This window comes from Hydra viridissima, unplaced genomic scaffold, assembly GCF_058129835.1.
Source record: "Hydra viridissima isolate aposymbiotic clone 2 unplaced genomic scaffold, HvirCarnegie_v1 scaffold_2, whole genome shotgun sequence".
Classification (NCBI taxonomy): Eukaryota; Metazoa; Cnidaria; class Hydrozoa; order Anthoathecata; family Hydridae; genus Hydra; species Hydra viridissima.
Genome location: NW_028324301.1, coordinates 6,163,792 through 6,181,598, shown reverse-complemented (window position 1 = coordinate 6,181,598; position 17,807 = coordinate 6,163,792). Strand labels below are relative to the sequence as shown.

At 28.9% G+C, this 17,807-nt stretch overlaps 3 protein-coding genes across 3 annotated transcripts in view; all 3 read left to right on the top strand.

Moving 5' to 3' along the window:
* The window catches only part of LOC149891668 (E3 SUMO-protein ligase ZBED1-like), a 588,790-nt gene that overhangs the window by 19,388 nt on the left and 551,595 nt on the right, over positions 1-17,807 (top strand). The window lies entirely within an intron of this gene.
* Positions 1-17,807, top strand: part of LOC145191102 (THO complex subunit 2-like) — a 33,994-nt gene that overhangs the window by 3,828 nt on the left and 12,359 nt on the right. Inside the window, exons 5-25 of the mRNA XM_090079806.1 lie at positions 2,247-2,317; positions 6,241-6,362; positions 7,323-7,453; positions 7,567-7,733; positions 10,696-10,791; positions 10,890-10,985; positions 11,290-11,340; positions 11,516-11,688; positions 12,098-12,287; positions 12,540-12,575; positions 12,746-12,876; positions 13,946-14,047; positions 14,212-14,296; positions 14,408-14,501; positions 14,651-14,731; positions 15,705-15,801; positions 16,167-16,284; positions 16,579-16,758; positions 17,094-17,258; positions 17,353-17,418; positions 17,557-17,663. Of these exons, the coding sequence (XP_089935932.1) occupies positions 2,247-2,317; positions 6,241-6,362; positions 7,323-7,453; positions 7,567-7,733; positions 10,696-10,791; positions 10,890-10,985; positions 11,290-11,340; positions 11,516-11,688; positions 12,098-12,287; positions 12,540-12,575; positions 12,746-12,876; positions 13,946-14,047; positions 14,212-14,296; positions 14,408-14,501; positions 14,651-14,731; positions 15,705-15,801; positions 16,167-16,284; positions 16,579-16,758; positions 17,094-17,258; positions 17,353-17,418; positions 17,557-17,663 (2,359 nt within the window). The remainder of the gene's footprint in view (positions 1-2,246; positions 2,318-6,240; positions 6,363-7,322; positions 7,454-7,566; positions 7,734-10,695; positions 10,792-10,889; positions 10,986-11,289; positions 11,341-11,515; positions 11,689-12,097; positions 12,288-12,539; positions 12,576-12,745; positions 12,877-13,945; positions 14,048-14,211; positions 14,297-14,407; positions 14,502-14,650; positions 14,732-15,704; positions 15,802-16,166; positions 16,285-16,578; positions 16,759-17,093; positions 17,259-17,352; positions 17,419-17,556; positions 17,664-17,807) is intronic.
* LOC149891689 (uncharacterized) lies at positions 379-852 on the top strand (the record flags this gene model as incomplete). The annotated part of the gene is made up of 1 exon (XM_090080428.1): positions 379-852. A coding segment is annotated over one exon (348 nt), but the record flags the coding sequence as incomplete, so codon positions are not given.

The following is a 17,807-nucleotide window of genomic DNA, read 5'->3' as shown; positions in this document are numbered from 1 at the left end:
GAGGAGGAGGAGGAGGAGGAGGAGGAGGAGGAGGAGGAGGAGGAGGAGGAGGAGGAGGAGGAGGAGGAGGAGGAGGAGGAGGAGGAGGAGGAGGAGGAGGAGGAGGAGGAGGAGGAGGAGGAGGAGGAGGAGGAGGAGGAGGAGGAGGAGGAGGAGGAGGAGGAGGAGGAGGAGGAGGAGGAGGAGGAGGAGGAGGAGGAGGAGGAGGAGGAGGAGGAGGAGGAGGAGGAGGAGGAGGAGGAGGAGGAGGAGGAGGAGGAGGAGGAGGAGGAGGAGGAGGAGGAGGAGGAGGAGGAGGAGGAGGAGGAGGAGGAGGAGGAGGAGGAGGAGGAGGAGGAGGAGGAGGAGGAGGAGGAGGAGGAGGAGGAGGAGGAGGAGGAGGAGGAGGAGGAGGAGGAGGAGGAGGAGGAGGATGAGGATGAGGATGAGGATGAGGATGAGGATGAGGATGAGGATGAGGATGAGGATGAGGATGAGGATGAGGATGAGGATGAGGATGATGATGATGATGATGATGATGATGATGATGATGATGATGATGATGATGATGATGATGATGATGATGATGATGATGATGATGATGATGATGATGATGATGATGATGATGATGATGATGATGATGATGATGATGATGATGATGATGATGATGATGATGATGATGATGATGATGATGATGATGATGATGATGATGATGATGATGATGATGATGATGATGATGATGATTGATGATGATGATGATGATGATGATGATGATGATGTGATGATGTGATGATGATGATGATGATGATGATGATGATGATGATGATGATGATGATGATGATGATGATGATGATGATGATGATGATAATGATGATGATGATGATGATAGTAATAAATAATAATAATGAATGAGGATGATGATGATAATAAAAAAGAAGCTTAGTTTCTCACATTTGCTTTTTTATCCTTTGTATTATCCAAAGGATATGGTATTGTCTTTGTTAAAAATTGAGTTTAATTGATAAGGGTTTATTAAATCTGTGCTAAACAGGTCACACTTCAGAATAATGGCAATAATTTTTTTTTTGTTATTAATAAAATTTATTAATTCAATTTAGAAATTTTTTTTTTATTGCTAATGAAGTAAATTGAAAACTGCATAATTTTTTTTGTTAAAAATTTTAAGTTAAAAAAAACAACAACATAAACAAAAATAATTATGTTTCCACCAGCTCTTTTTATCACTGTTAAAAATGCTTTATATAACCATGTGATAAATGTATCATTTTTCATCCAACTAGAAATATAAGTTGTATACTTTGTACCTTTTACCCAATTAAGAAATGGTTATGTTAATGACTTATTTAATAACAGATTTTCATGTTTTGAATTTTTTATTTATGCTGTTAGTTTTGTGAAAAAACAAAAATATATCACTGAAATTGCAATTTTATTCTGCACAAAGTAGTAATAAATGTTTTTTTCCACTCAAAGTTTTACTTTTTCTTAGGAAGAAATCCCTAAATAAAAAAATTAAAAATATTTTGGGTTGTCTTTTCTCAAATTTTTTATTCAAGAAAAAATAGAAAATAAATGAAACTATTTCTTTAACTTTTTCTTATAGAAGGAAAAAATCTGATTCCAAATGATATTCAAATTTGTTTACTTGAAGTGTGCTTATTTGAAGTGTGACCAAAAATATGCCATGATCCATTTAACACAGACGTAATCTGTCTCATCTTTTTGTTAAATCAATAGCAAATTGTTCCACTCACGATTCTATTTTTTTAAAAACCATTTTGCTTGACTTTTGATAATTGTAATAATAGGAAAAATGAATACAAAACCTGAAATAAATTAAATTCTTTCAAAAATAACAACAAAAGTGAAAATAATAATTCAGTGAGAACATAAAAGTTCATTATTTGAGCCCCTTTAAACATTTAAATTTAAAAAAAAAAGTTTTTTGTTGTAAAAATTAAAACCTAACATAGATATTTAATCAATATTCTTTCCACATATCGTACATTGAAAGTTAGAAAAAATTTAAAACATCTTTTTTAAAACACCTTGTGCTTTAGTTAACATTAGTTAATTATAATTAACTTGTAAAGATGTTTTAATTACTAAAAAGATTTTCATACACAGAGTAGAACACAATTTCTATTTGTTATTTTTTTTTTTCCTACAATTTATAAGCAAACATATGTTTTCTAAAAATTGTGCACAAAAATATTTTAAGCCACTATATTTTAATATTTTTGTAGACACAGAAACATCGTGCTTAGAAGACAAGTCATGCAGAGAGTTATTTCTAGCTCTTTTATCTGCCATTGTTGTAAGTTTCAATTAGATTTCAAATATAATTGCGAGAAGTGTTTACTGCTGAAATAATTTTTCTGGTCTCCCACATTATCATAGTATTACATTTTATCATAATTGGGGCTTAGATTGTTTTTTTCTACAAAAATTGTTAAAATTTTATGACATAAACCAATTAAATTAGGCTGATAAGTTGAAAAATGTTTTAATAAAATGTTTTTATCCTGACTGAGAACTTGGCATATTTATAGCAGTTGAATATTTTTTTTTTTTATAAAAAAAAGTTTTCCTTAACTTAGCTATCAAGATGTAAACAATAAATGCCTAGGATCAGTTTGAGGTGTTTTCTCATAGCATATTTCACATGTGTAGAAAATGAAGATGATCAAAGTATGTATTGGATTGATGTGCTGATAAATTTTTTACCACATATGCAATCTTGAAAACTTGCAGTGTTTAGTTGTGTTCAATACATGGAAAGTATTTTTTAAAAATCATTCTGCAGGTTTTTCAGTCAATTTGTTTTGTATCACTGATCATGGGCATTCAATCCAATCTGGTAGTAAGGATTGATATTAGATGAAATTCTAATACACAAAGATTTCTTTTAGCTTGCCAAGAGAAAGTGATTTGGAAATAAGCACAAGTTTATAGACCAAAGAAAAGAAGGGTGCAAATGAAAACATAGGTGAAGAAAAAGCACAAAAAGAAAAACCTTAATCAAGTGAATGTTGGTTTTACTTGTTGGTTTTATTGTATGATTTGATTTATTTAAAAAAAAAAAACTCATAAAAAAAAAGATAAAAATCTGGTTTTTAAATTTTTTTAAACAGCAGTAACTTACTGAACAAAAAAAGTAGAAAGTAAAAAACAGAAATTTTTTTAGTTATAAAATTGTGTTATAAAATTTTATAGAGTAAAATAGGGTCAAATGAAATGGTTAAGAATTTAAGTTTATTTTTTTTTACAGGAAAAAGGTTTTTAATTTTTTTTTTTTAAAGTTGTAGAGAACTTTGAGCTGTATTTAAGTATATACAAATCAAATAAAAAATGTTGTTAGTTTTTAAAGAAACTATTTTATTGAAAAAAAAGTTATTTCATTCTACCCTCACATTCGGGGAGAATGAAATACACAAATCTATGTGTAATTAAAACAACACTTAACTAAAAAAAAACAAAAAGCAACTAATCATGATAATTTAAAAAACAATCAATGATAACAATTAAAAAAACAACCCAATAAAATTTTTTTTATACTTGTGATGATGTTAAGTTGTTGAAAGGTACTAGAGGCTGAATTGAGTTGTCATTTTTGCAGCATTTTTTGGTGCAATAAAACTCAGCGCCTTTTACATATTGCTTTTGTATGCATGTTTGACAAAGCCAAACCTTGCATTTTGAATTTTCACACTGATACCATTCCATATATTGACTTGTTGAAGCTTCACCTAAAACATTACGGCATTTTTTACACTTGACTTGGTTTGCAGCTGTAATTATTATTGCAGTTGCTGTTGTTGCTTGGTTTATTTGCAGCTCGTCATTAAAGCTAAGCTTACGTTGTTTTTTAGGTTGCTTAGCTGCTTTTTGCTCTCAGTACCTTTCAATCTCTCAAGTATTTCAGGTTTATTGAGACACTCCTATTCGAATCTTGGTACATCTACATTTTTTTGTTTTTGTGTCAATGTGTTGGATGCAAACCATTTGTTGCAAAGCTGCTGCAAGCAATTGGGCCAATTGCTATTGTTTTTCAACCTCTTTTCGAATTTCTTTTTGAATAGCCAGAGTTACTACACTATTGAAGGTTGTTTGCAGGCAAGTTGGCTTTGGAAGTGATTTGAAGCTGATGCTATGTGACATATGCTGATGCTAGATGTTGTTGATATAGATTTAGATAGCAGTGGCTGAGATGGTGTAATTCCTGGTGCTAGTAGTGGTGGTGGTACTTTCATAGATTCTTGAGATGATGAAGGCTCAGGTTGAGATGACAGTGTAAACGTATTAGCAATTTGCAATTTTGACTGATCAATTTTACTGATGTTGAGTGGAAACAAGCCAATATTCTGAAATCCAGTAACTATTTGGGTGCGTGTAAAAACTTCACCAGAGCTAAAAAGAGTTGCTTGCAGTTGGCTAAAACATTCTTTTGATAAGTTGCTGAACTTTGTCTCTGCGTAAAACTGTTGAAGTAATTTGCGCCAAACTCTTTTGACATGACATTAAACACTGACATCTAGTGGCTGCGGAATGTGTGATGAATGAGCTGGTAAGCAAATTAACAAAATATTCTTTTTGATACAAATAAGTACGATCCAATTGGTGACATGTGCCACATTTCCATCTACGACTAAAGTATGAATGGCTATAATTGGATAACTATAATTAGATAACTATAATTAGATTTATTTGATTAAGTAATTGATTGATTAAAGTATAGATTAAACTAATTACCTGAAATTTTTTAATGGCAGGAACATACATGCCAGTGAGCCGATTCACAAATTGCTTATCTTCCATTCATCCGGATGGAGATATGGCATATATAGTATTGTCTGGACCACTTAAGCACCAATTTCTGTACAGGCATTTTTTTTATTTAAAAGTAATTTATGGAGCAAAACGATTACCAGCAGTATTGATGCAGTTTTCAACTGTATAATGGATTTTTTCATTGTTGCCAACCAATTTCAATGGTTGTTTTGCACCATGCCGGCAAGCTATGTGTTGCTTGCCTTGATCACCAGAAAAGCCAATTTCATCAAAATTCCACAAATGACATGAAGTATTTTTGTTGATACCTGCTTCGTTGAATTCTTTTTGCAGTGTGTTGCAATACTTTACTACTATTTCTTGTGTGCAAGAAGCAGATCTGAGTGATGAAATATTGCCTATGGTCCTGACGCTTAACTTATGACTCCACTGGTTTATGAAAAGCTTATACCATACTCTCCCTAGTTTACCACTAGGAAACAAATGAGATTGAGCTTGGTGTTGCAAATAGTTGGTAACTAATGTGATAATGTCATTGTCAGTTCTACCAGAGCCCCAATCAGATAATTTAATTAAGATACCTACCAGAATTGATTCAAGTTGTTGCGACAATCTTGTGTTTGAACCACTTCCAAATGTTTCACCTATGCCTTGGACACGCCTGTGAAGAGTTGCTACTGGTATGCTGATTGATTGAACAGTTTTGTTAAGTGAAAAATCACTGCTTTGTACTTTAGCCACTGCAAGTGCAACTTGCTCTTCGGTGTATGGTTTTTCTTTTTTTTTTGAGAGCAAGTTATTTCGAGGCATATTTTATATTAGAATAGATTCAACACGAATTGATTTAAAGTTTATAAAATTTATATAAAATTTATACAGCGTAAAAAGTTCTACCAGTATACTTATTAAGTTCATTGATATCAAATTTAATTTCCAAGAGTTTTATGTCCATTTTTCAAAAAAAGAAAAAAAATATCATCACGCATTCGAAAACTTAACAAATTATAAAAAAAACTTTTTTTTAAATTAAAATTTGATATCGTCTTATTTAGAAAAAAATTCTCTACAACATGATCAAAAAATATTTGCAAAAAATTTATTTAATAATTTAAAAAGAGCAAAAGAATAAAGATTGTCATAACAATTTCATTCTACCCTCTATTTCATTTTACCCTGTTTTACTCTATATTTTAAAGTTTTGTAATTTGCTTTAAATTTTCTCGAAAAATGTCATAAAATGTCAATTTTTCATTATAAATTGCTTTTTTTTTTTATTCTAAGTCACAGAAAGTGGGAGGCCTGTAATTTCTAGAACTTTAAAATATTTTTTGAAACTAACATTCAAACATATATTTAAAAACTGGTTTAAAAAAGTTTTAAATGTGTTTATCATGAAGTTCCTTCTGTTAAGGTATATGTTTTTTAGTTTATATTTATTTATTGCTCTAGACAGTGGTTCCAGATGGTGTTTTAAAGGAAAGACTAGATCCAGAAACTTTGGAATCAGCAGGTTTTATTCAGTCACAAAAAGTGTTCAATCAAAAACTTGTGAGAACGAAAACAAAGTTGTTGTAAGCTTTCATTCAAATTTCAATTAGAAATTTTATTGTTATTTAGAAGCCTAAAATTTCCCAATTTTTATTTATTCAACTCTTGCAAAGTTCTTTATAAGAGTTGTTACAAAAAAAATAGTTCAAGTTGGGCATTGTTCAGACTTATATTATTTGTTTCTTAAATTCCAGAGCTAAGTAAATTTCCAACTTTAAGATTTTATTTTAATTTAAATAAGTATACAAATAGTTTTATAAATTACATCTTAATACAATGCTTTCTGTTGAGGAAATTTATAAATTTAGGATTTTATTTTAATTTAAATACGAAAAAAAGTAGTTATGTAAATTATATCTTAACACAATGCTTTCTGTTGAGGAAATTTGTTTTTAAACACTTTAGATAAAGTGTTGAGCTTTTTCTTTTTATGTAAATAAAAGTCCTTCTAAGATTAAATATGTTTGCCATCTTTTAAAATTGAATATATTTACCTCCTTAAATTTTTCTGCTCACTACAACCAGCAGGTTTTTGAAAATTTTAAGCTTTAAAAAGTTCATTTGAATTTAACAATCCTAGATGTGTGAAAAGAAATGGTAAAAAATTTTAATAGAGATTGTTAAAAGTTTTTTTTAGAAAATAATTGTTGTGAATCATTGTTTGTCATAAAACAAGCATACATATTATTAATCAATATAATTTTACCATATTTTCATTATGTATACAAATTATGGATACTTTTAGAGATAAAAAGTACTTTCCCCTTATTTAAACTTGAAATTTTTATGGTGCTGGAGTTATGCTAGAAGGAGATGGCCTGATTCTGTGATAAAATTTTTTATCTGTAAAAAGGGAATTTTACACAGTTCAAATATATTCTCTTATAATAATGTGAAAAAAAGGTTGCATAATTTAGGAGTATTGTTTTTGTTTATAAATGATTTTTTAAACTTTCTTGTTATTTTTTTTTGTAAATCTTTAGTTATAAACAACAAAAGTATAACCTACTAAGAGAAGAGAGCGAAGGTTATGCAAAGTTAATCACAGAATTGAATCAAGATGTATCATATTCAAACCAAACAACAATGCTTGAAAACATAAAATCATTGCTTGGTAATATTGGTTTATCTTTGCTTTAAAGTAGTTTCTGTGAAAAGACAATGATTTATCTCTATGTACACAAACCCATCTCATTTGTACTGTCTAATGTTAAAAAATCTTTCTAGGATTTTTTAACTTGGATCCGAATCGAGTGCTAGATATTTTACTAGAAGCCTTTGAATGTCAAGTTGAAGAGGATTTGTTTTTCATTCCATTAATAAGCAGTTACTTATCTCACTGTGATGTCTCTGGTTTTTGTCATCTTGTTGGTTTCAAGTTCCAATATTACCATGTAAGATTATTTTTATATAACTATTCAATTTAGGTATTAGAATATATATGGCTTTCTGCAAACACATAATGAATTAGTTTTCATGCATTTTTGTAAACATAATCTATAAAAATTATACCCTTTTATAAATTTTAATTAATGAGTTTAATGATGCATAAAAGAATTCTTAGAAAATATTGTTAAACCAGGATGAGTTAATTGTCTACATATGTTAGGGTTATTCTAGTTTTGCATGAACTTGTGAGGATTCTAACTCTAGAAAAAATTTTGAAGCAAAAACATTTTTTGCTGGGTAAAATTTTATTTTTCAAACAAAAAATTTATCAAAATATTAAAGCAAAATATATTTTTGAGGAGAATTCAATTTTCAACATTTTTTCAAAAGTGTTTGAAATTAAACTATAAAATATTTAAAATGTCAAAATGTTTATATGCTGACAACTGGAGTGACTTAAGCTACTATTTGTGATTTTGTTTCCCTGCAAATTATTTTCTTGTTTGCTTGCAATCAATAAATCAGAAAAATACTACATTAGGCAATAATTTATTAAAAGAATTAAGCACAATAACAGAAGAATACGTTTGCAGGCAGTGAATGGAAATTTATGGCTTCGGCCAAAATTTCTGCCAAAACTGAAACTGAAATTTCTGTTTAAACAACTTTCTACTTATTTGGTTTCAGCCAAAATGAACCGGTGATCATAAAAGGTTCAGGGATTTTTAACTTTCTTTTTCAAGTTAAAAGTTGTTTTGGTTTTAGCTGAAATTTCAGCCAAAATTTTGGTTTTGGTTGATCACTATTTGCAGGAAAACAAAATCACAAATACACTGCGACCATTTTCTACAGACGCATGTAAAATTTAGCGGATTTACAGTGTTACAGTGGTAATAAAATTGTTCTAATGGTACTTTTGAATAAGTATATGTAAGAAAACAATGATCCATTATGCATTTAATTATTAACTATCTTGATTGTATTAAAATAATTAAATTTTTAATACTCACGTGGCAATTTTCTATAGATGCACTAAAGTTTTTATGAGTTTTGTCGCAAATTTCTTATATTCTGTAGTATTTTTTATTTTGTGAGTCGAAATTAAGTTGAACTTAACCAAATGCCGAAAGGAAAGGTCCTTACCAATATTGAAAAAGGTCAAATATTGGCTTATCATCGAGAAAAAGTTCCAAATCGAGAAATTGCTAGAAGATTGAAGAGATCAGATCACGTTATCCGTAATTTCTTGAAAAATCCAACAGATTATGCAACAATCAAGAGGAAACCAAAGAAATCTAAGGTTTCAGACCGTGAAAAACGCAGGATTGTTCGACTCGCATCAAATTCATCAAAAAGTTTGAAAACAATTAAGTCAGATTTGGGTTTAAATGTTTGCAAGGAGACGATTAGGAAAGTTCTCAAAGACAGCCCACACATTGTAAGATCAAAAATGAATAAAGCACCAAATTTGAAGCCTGTTCACAAACAGAAACGGATGGAATTCGCCCGCAAAAACATGGCATGCGATTGGGAACAAGTAAGAAATTTTAGACTAAATTCTCATAAATGCGTGAGATGTCTAAATAGCTGAATATTTTTGTTTTCAATACCAGGTGATTTTTTCGGACGAGAAAAAGTTTATTCTTGATGGGCCTGATGGTTTTAGTGGCTACTGGCGTGATTTGAGGAGAGAACCCAAATATTTTTCGACAAAGAATTTTGGTGGTGGATCTTTGATGGTTTGGCTTGGGTTTTGTGCAACAGGAAAGTTAAATTTAGCATTTACATCTTGCAAAATGAAAAGTTCTGAATACATTGATGTGCTAAAATTATGTTTGATTCCATTTCAAAACAAATATCGACGCAAAAATTTTGTTTTTCAACAAGATAACGCCAGCATTCACACAAGTAACGAGACTAAAGCTTGGTTTGAAGCTAAAAAAATCGAGCAAATGTGGTGGCCTGCTCGCAGTCCAGATTTGAATCCTGTTGAAAACATCTGGGGAATCATTGTAAGACGTATCTATGCTGACCAGAAGCAATATAACTCTGTGGCAGAGCTAAAAGAAGCGGTATCAGAATGCTGGGAGGATATGGAGCCAAAAGTTCTGGAAAACTTGGTGGGAAGTATGCCAAAACGAATTTATCAAGTAATTGAGCGCAAAGGAGGTCCAATCGAGTACTAAAAATGTGACAAAAACATTTTTTTTGGATAGTTTTGTTAAAAAATGTGAACTGCGTCTATAGAAAATAGTCAGCTATCTTTTGAATTTAATTCATTTATGATTGACCTATTTTCAAATTTGATATTAATTTTTGATAATTTTCATTACTTTTTGATATTTAATTTATAATTTATTGCAATGCTCTATAAAAATAAAGTTAAGTACATTTTTAAGACATAATCCACATGCGCCTATAGAAAATGGCCACAGTGTAGTGGCCAAAACATCCCAGTAGCCAAAATACCCTAGTAGCAAAAATTGGGGTATATCTTTTAACTATAAATATGATTTAAATTGTTATAAAAACTGAAGAAAAATAAAGTTTTATTTATTTCAAAGTCAATACAAGATTAACTTTTATAATTCCTAATCTACTGTAATTATGATAAATTTAGTATTATAAACTTTTTTTAAATTAAAAAAAAGTTAAATACTAAAAAATTTTTTGAAAATTTCAATGTAGAGCTTAATGTTTTTTTTAAATTTGAGTTGAGGGGTTGAGCCTGTTAGAAGTAATTCTGAAAACCAGCAAATGAGGTTTTGAATTGAAATTATAAATCAGATGATCTTATGTCAATAAATATTTAAATACTTATAAATGCTATTGTTTTTCAAAAACAGTACATTTTTAGAGTAATAGAGAATAGGCCACCTTCTTACTCTCAACGCCTCATTTAGGATAGAATTGTTTTTTTTTATGATAAATTCCTTATTAATCTTTTTATCTTTTTATATTTTAAAGCAATCTGTTGATAGCATCACACCACAATCGTTATACAAATTGGCTGCCTCATTGTTGCGAAACAATCTTTTAGAAATAAATGATTTATACCCTCATGTAAGCTTTATTTAAAAATTGAAAAAAAAAAAAAAAAATACGGACTATAAAAAACTTTTCAACCTATTTTCTTCAATCTATTATGATTTTTGTTATAGCTGCATCCTAACAATAGTGAAATAAATAGTTTAAGTGAAAAGATTACTGCAAAAGCCAAAGAAGAGGCAAGAAAAATGAATGCAGTTATTTTATCAGTAAGTATACCCATTGTACAGAGATTTTATGTTTTAGTATAACATTTAAATCTTTTTTGAGATCTTATGTATTTCAGGGGGTAGTGTTTCTATTTTTGCATCTTTTATTTAAATAAAACATCAAATCATTCCGCTAATAAAGTTTTTCAAGTTATTTTTTCTTAAAGATTTACTCATAGTAGTATTTACAATATTGAGTATTTTCATTAAAAATTTTCTTTTTTTTTTAAAAGAATCATAAAGTAAATTAATTATTTAAGTATCAGTGTTAAAAAGTTGTTTCTGTAAGATAAATTCTTGTTAGGAAAATGCTGATTCAGAGGAAAAATCTGACAAAAATGATGATGATATGATTGTAAGTAGCATATTTATTTTAAAAGCTTCTTAAATTTATATTAATTCACTATGCATATAGATTTTTAAAAACAAACATTTAAAAGTTTAATGTACTCATCTTCTTGTGCACATTAGATTGAGATGGTTAGATTTTTATCTGAAATATAGTTAAAAGAACAGTTTTTAAATTTTAGGTAAAAGATAACCAAAAATTTGGACTTTGCCAAGCATTACTAGAAATTGGAGCATGGAACCAAGCTTTAAAGGTCATTAATCAGCTTCCAAATAGTTTACTAATGGCTAATTCCAATATTGCCAGTGCTCTATGTCACCTCATTCATTGCACTATTGAACCTTTATATAGAAGGTAGGTTTACATTATTTTGTAGTGTTTAATGTTTTGAAGGCCTATTAGATAGATACAAAAGAAGGCTGATGTTATGATTCATATAATTGCCCCATAAAAGTACTTTCATAGGAAAGCAGTTAAAGAAATAATAATGATAATAATAATAATAATATGTATGTAATGTAATGTAATGTAATGTAATGTAATGTAATGTAATGTAATGTAATGTAATGTAATGTAATGTAAATGTAATGTATGTATGTATGTATGTAATGTATGTATGTATGTCATGTATGTCATGTATGTCATGTATGTCATGCATGTCATGTATGTCATGTATTTCATGTATGTCATGTATTGTTGCAGGAAACAATTGTTTATAAAGTTATATTTTTGCCTTTTCTAATTATAACTTTTTTTATTTTAGCAAGTTTAGCCCTAAAGGTGCAGTTGGGAATGTCTATCGAACAAAACGAGGTTTTCCACAGCCATGCTTGCAGTATAGCCAGTTATGTGATTATGTGTTTCCTATGTTGTTTAAAATTGGTGTTCAGTTGTCTGTTGATCCAATACTTGTTGTGAAGATTATTCGTGTTGCTAAAGGGTTTATGAAAGAGGTTCTTATTGTATTTTTTAATTGCTAACATTTAGTCAAGTTTTTTCTAGTCAATAGTTTATCAATTAAAATAATCATGTGGTTACTTTATAACGCACTGTTTTTAAAACCTCTAGTACACTGTTTTTAAATAGTACACTGTTTTTAAAACCTAGTCACTAAAAGATTGGATTTTCCTGAAATCATTACATCATTTACATATAATATTTATAAGGCAAAACGCAAAGTTTACAAAATCTTTTGTTTTTCATAGTACAATCAATTAACTGAAGCTCTTAAAGAGAAGCAGGTAACCTTTTTTAATATGGCAATATAGTTAAACAATACTTGTTGATAACTTTCTTCTTTAAATACTTTTTGTTTTTATTGTATTAAATTTTTCTTAGTTAATAATTTTTTTAAAAAATTAAAAAAATCCTAGTTGTCAGAAACTTTAGAAATGAAAGTCTTTTTGTTTAGAAGCTTGTTATGGGAGGCATTCTAACCTTAATTGATGAAGTTCTCTTTCCTGTTATATCTGTTCTTGATTGCAATTGTGCTGTTGCTGAGGAGTTATGGGGTCTTGTTAAAAGATTACCATATCAAATAAGGTACTTTGGTTACTCTTATCTCCACTTTCTTGTAGTTTTTAACATTGTTACTTCTATTTTCTTGTTACCTTTTATATTTTTTAAAATTTTTACTTTCACCCCCTTTGGGAAAAATTTTTTTACTTTTTTTTTTTTTAAAGGTAATTTGAGTTTCTTATTTGAAGTCATGATTTTTAAATTTATCAAGTTCTTCATTTCATTTGTTTTTAGTAGATTTTTAAATTGGTATAACTTAGTACATTGCTAAATATGCATAAATCTATTAAATATCATTTGACACAAATTTACAGTTTTTTTTACTTTTAAAAAAAATTGTAACCCTTGAAGATTCCAAAACTATGTAAGCCCCAGATTTTCATTTATTACACAGAAAGATCCCTGACTCTGTTATCATGAATCATGTTATTTCAAGCCTCTAATGAAAAGTCCAAATACAAAGTTTAAAGTCTACAAACCAGTACTGTTCTTGTGATGAAAGAGCATACACTCTGTTGTTCTGTTAATTGAACAATTCTCTATGGTAAAAATTTTCTCGTCAATAAACAGAATTTGTCTGTGGGCCAATAAAATTTGTCAGTGTACTGGCAACCTAGCACTTTTTATTTTTGCTTATATTGATGCTTTTATGCTTGTGATCTCCAAGTTATGTTCTTGAATGCAAGAGATGGATTACTTTGAGAAAGTGATCTCCTGCAACAAGATTCTTGATCAACTTCACAGTTTGGAATCACTTGATGCACAAACTTGTGTATCAAGTGATTCCAAGCAGTTGCATTGTAAAACAAGTGATTCCAAGTAGTTGCATGGTTCAAAAGAAATTGCCTCATTCATGCAACATTTTTTTAGGCTTACTACAACAACACTATTTTCATACGAGCAATATTTCATGATTTCAAAAAATTGACACCAAAAACTTTTTATGAAGAAAAGTAACATAAAGGTTACATGTTAAATAGTCACCAAGATGAATACTCACTCACAGCAAATAAGTTTAGTTGTGTACCAAAGTAATTGATTCTACTAGGTGTAATGGCATTGTATTTAGTTTTGAAGTAAACTTTTTTTGTAGATACAGATTGTATGCACTCTGGAAAAATCAGACATATTCAGAACATCCTAAACTCATCCTTACTAAAGCAAAAATCATCAAGAGAGCAAAATATATTACAAAGTTTGTTGTATTTCTTTTTTTTTATTTTTTATTTTGTTTTTTAATTTGAGTGAATTTAATACAGTTTGAAAATATCATTTGTAATTACATTATTCATAATTACGTATTTACATTATTGCAATTACAATATCACATTATTATAACTATCATTATTGTAATTACAGACGTTTATCAAAAGAGAATGTTAAACCATCTGGACGTCAAATTGGAAAGCTCAGTCATAGCAACCCTGGTGTTTTGTTTGACCATGTAGCTATATTAAATTTTTGGTGTGATTCAATATTAAAATGAGCTTTTGTTTTTGTTGTTTTATCTTGTTTTATGCTTTTTCAGAACTTATTTACAGAAAATTTTATTTAGCTGCTTGACCAGATCCAAAGATATGACAATTTTATTGGACCAATGGTGGATGCACTCAAATATCTAAATCCTCTTGCATATGATGTGCTAGCATGTATCCTTTCTATCCTAAGTTTTTGTTTTGTTTTTGTAGTCATGCAATAGTTTTTGGTTTATCTGATTTTAAATCAACAGATAATTTATTCTTTTTTATGTTTGTTTTCATATTTTTGAATCTTGTTAATAGCTTGACAATAAGTATAGTTTGTATTATTGAGGCATTGGCAAATCCTGCTAAACAACGAATGAAACAGTCTGATACTAATCTTTCTGACTGGATGCAAAGTAAGTTATTGACAAGCACTTGTTCAACACTCATAAGTGTTAAACTAAAATCATAACTTGAACACTTATGAGTTTTTTATGTTGGTTGCTGATATATATTTTTTTATCTTTATTGAGTAATTAATTTTTGAATTTGAATTGTTTTAAATCCTTTGTTTTGAACATCCTATCACCTTGTAATATTTACTAATTTTGAATGTCACTACGCTTAAAGTGCTCCCTAAAGTGTTATTTGATAATTATCAGATGCGTCTAAGAAAAAGGTATACGTTTAAAGCAATTTGCTGAAATAAAAAAATAAAAGTTAGAAATTTTATTGTTTACAATAACAACCTTTTAAAAGTCAGGTAAAAATTTTACTGAATACTAAATCAATATAGGGCAATGATGTCCTTAATCAGTTCAATCTAAAATTAAATGCATCCTGGCACACTCTTAGTTTTTGTCTTTGCTGCATCAAATGGTAATGACAATCAATTTTTAGCCTCAACATATCTACCCTCCAAGTTTACCAAATTTAGGCTTCAAAAGATAATACTCTGAGCATACATCCAAGGCCAAGACATAGATCCAAGGCCAAGACATACATCCAAGGCCAAGACATACATCCAGACTCTAAATTCCAAGTTTAACCAGAGGATTAAAACAGGCATTTAAGCTGAAGTTGGCTACATCAATAAAAGATATCTCCATCTTTGACTTTTTTTTTAATACTTTAATTTTGTTGTAGTATTTTACACATTTATACATTTTTCAAGAATATTCAAAAGTACCATTTTTTAAGATGCAAATAATGTACTAGATATATAGATACTTAAACTTGAGTTACTATTTAAATGTGTTAAGTTTTTTAAAACGTTTCTACATCTATAACATATTTAGCAAAAAAATGGAAGCTATTATAATCTGGTTACAACCTATTATAAGTTATTTTAATCATATATTGAAATTTTGTTATATTACTTACATATAGGTCTTTCACAGTTTTGTGGAGCTGTTTTTAAGAAATACCCAACAGAAATTACTGGTTTGCTTCAATACATTGCTAATCAACTTAAAGATGGCAAAAGGTATAATTACAAAAAGTTAATGAAATTTAGCCAAAGACTAAACAAAGGTTTTACCCAAAAGCAATAGCCATACATTTTAAAAATTATCAGCCAACTTATTTTCACTTTGAAAGATCTATTTAAAAAAATAACAGTTGTATATTTTTTTTTCATGTCTGGTTCTAACAATTTGTTGTACTATATTTTCTTGACCTTGTGCAAAAAATAATTGTAAGGTAAAAAAACTGAATTTAAAAATTGTGTTACTAATATGAAAATTACAAGTTGAAGTAAAAAACAACAAAAATGCAAACTGGAAAAGTCTTATTATCTTTCTTTCTACATCAATCTTAAGTTTAATTTAAAATGCATTTTTTAATTCTTAGTTTGGATTTAATTGTACTAAAAGAAGTTGTTCAGAAAATGTCAGGTGTGGAAGCCAGTGATGAAATAACATCTCAACAGCTTGAGGCACTTTCTGGTGGGGAGCTTATGAAGTCAGAGGTAAAGTATCTTACACATTACATTTTAATATCATTCATCATTCTTGATAAGTTTCAATATCACTCATCACTTACGAAACAATTTCCCTATCAAGTTCTTTTACAAAATGTTTTTATTTTTAACATGTAAATTGCACTTTTTAGTAATTTATTTAATACACCTAAAGTTATAAAAATTTTCAGTTTTAACTTATCAACTTTGTTTCTGGATTAACAAACTAGAATTAAAAAAAAAAGAAGAAGAAATCTTAAGTTTTTATGTCTTAAATCTATGTTATTTATTCTCTTTGAATAGGGTGCCTATTTCAGCCAAATTCGAAACACTCGCAAGCCATCTTTACGTCTTCGTGATGCATTAATGGAAGGAAAACTGACTATACCACTTTGTCTTCTTATTGCACAACAGCGGAATGCTATTGTTTATGTTGAAGAACAACAGAGACATCTTAAATTAATTGGCAAACTTTATGACCAGGTTTGTTTTAGTGCATTATTAATAGAAAACTCATAAAAATAAAATATATTTTTTATTGAATAAAGTTTTTTAACATAGGCGATATTATTTCCTTAAAATCTTAGTTATAATGGAAATAATAATCACAGAAATATAAAATTAGGTTTTTAAGGTATTTTTTGCATGGAGTTTATGAAATTTATTCTACAAACTTCTAAAAAAGTACATAGAAAGTTGTTTATTGTTAACAAAAAAACAACAACAACATTTTTTTAGGTGTTGCAATTCAAAACCAAGATGACAAAAAGCCTTCATTAGTCAGGATTCTTTTATTTTTAAAAAATCCTTTTATTTAGTGTCAAGATAACCTGATTCAGTTTGGTGGTTTTCTTACCATTCAACTAAGTACTCATGATTATCAAGCAAGTTTACCATCCTTAGATGAACTTCATGAGACTTATGGTATAACCCCTGATGTCTCGTTTTTCTTAACAAGACCAGTTTATAAATTTGAAATACAGGTATGAATGCTTTAGTTAGCTATGAATCTTTTTAAAATATAAATTTTTAACAATTAAAGATTCAAATCAAATATTCTTTTTTTTTTTTTTTAAGGAAAAGATGGGAGCTTTAAAACAAGCCATAAATGAGCGCACTGATTTATCCAGTTCAAAACTCAAGGTTTTTAAAATGCAATACTTAAAAAATCATTTTTAAAATGATTTTCTTTTTTAAAACCAAAAGTTTTATTGCATGTACACTTCTCACCCATTTTAAATAACTTGTTTTGTACCACTTTAAAAGTATTTTTTTTTTTAGCAACAAGAGTTAGAAAAGTCATTTTGTGAAACATGTGATAATATATTTCGACCTGTTGCTTTATCTGCTTTGTCATTGCAAACAAATAAAATATGGGGAAACTTGAGGTAGTTATTACTACTCTCTATTTGTGAGTGTTTATTTTTGAAGATCACCAAAGACTAAATTTATTAACACTATCTTGTCTTCAATTTCACTTAATATAGAATTAAAACTTTTTAAATTGAAATATTACCCAATATACTGCTTGT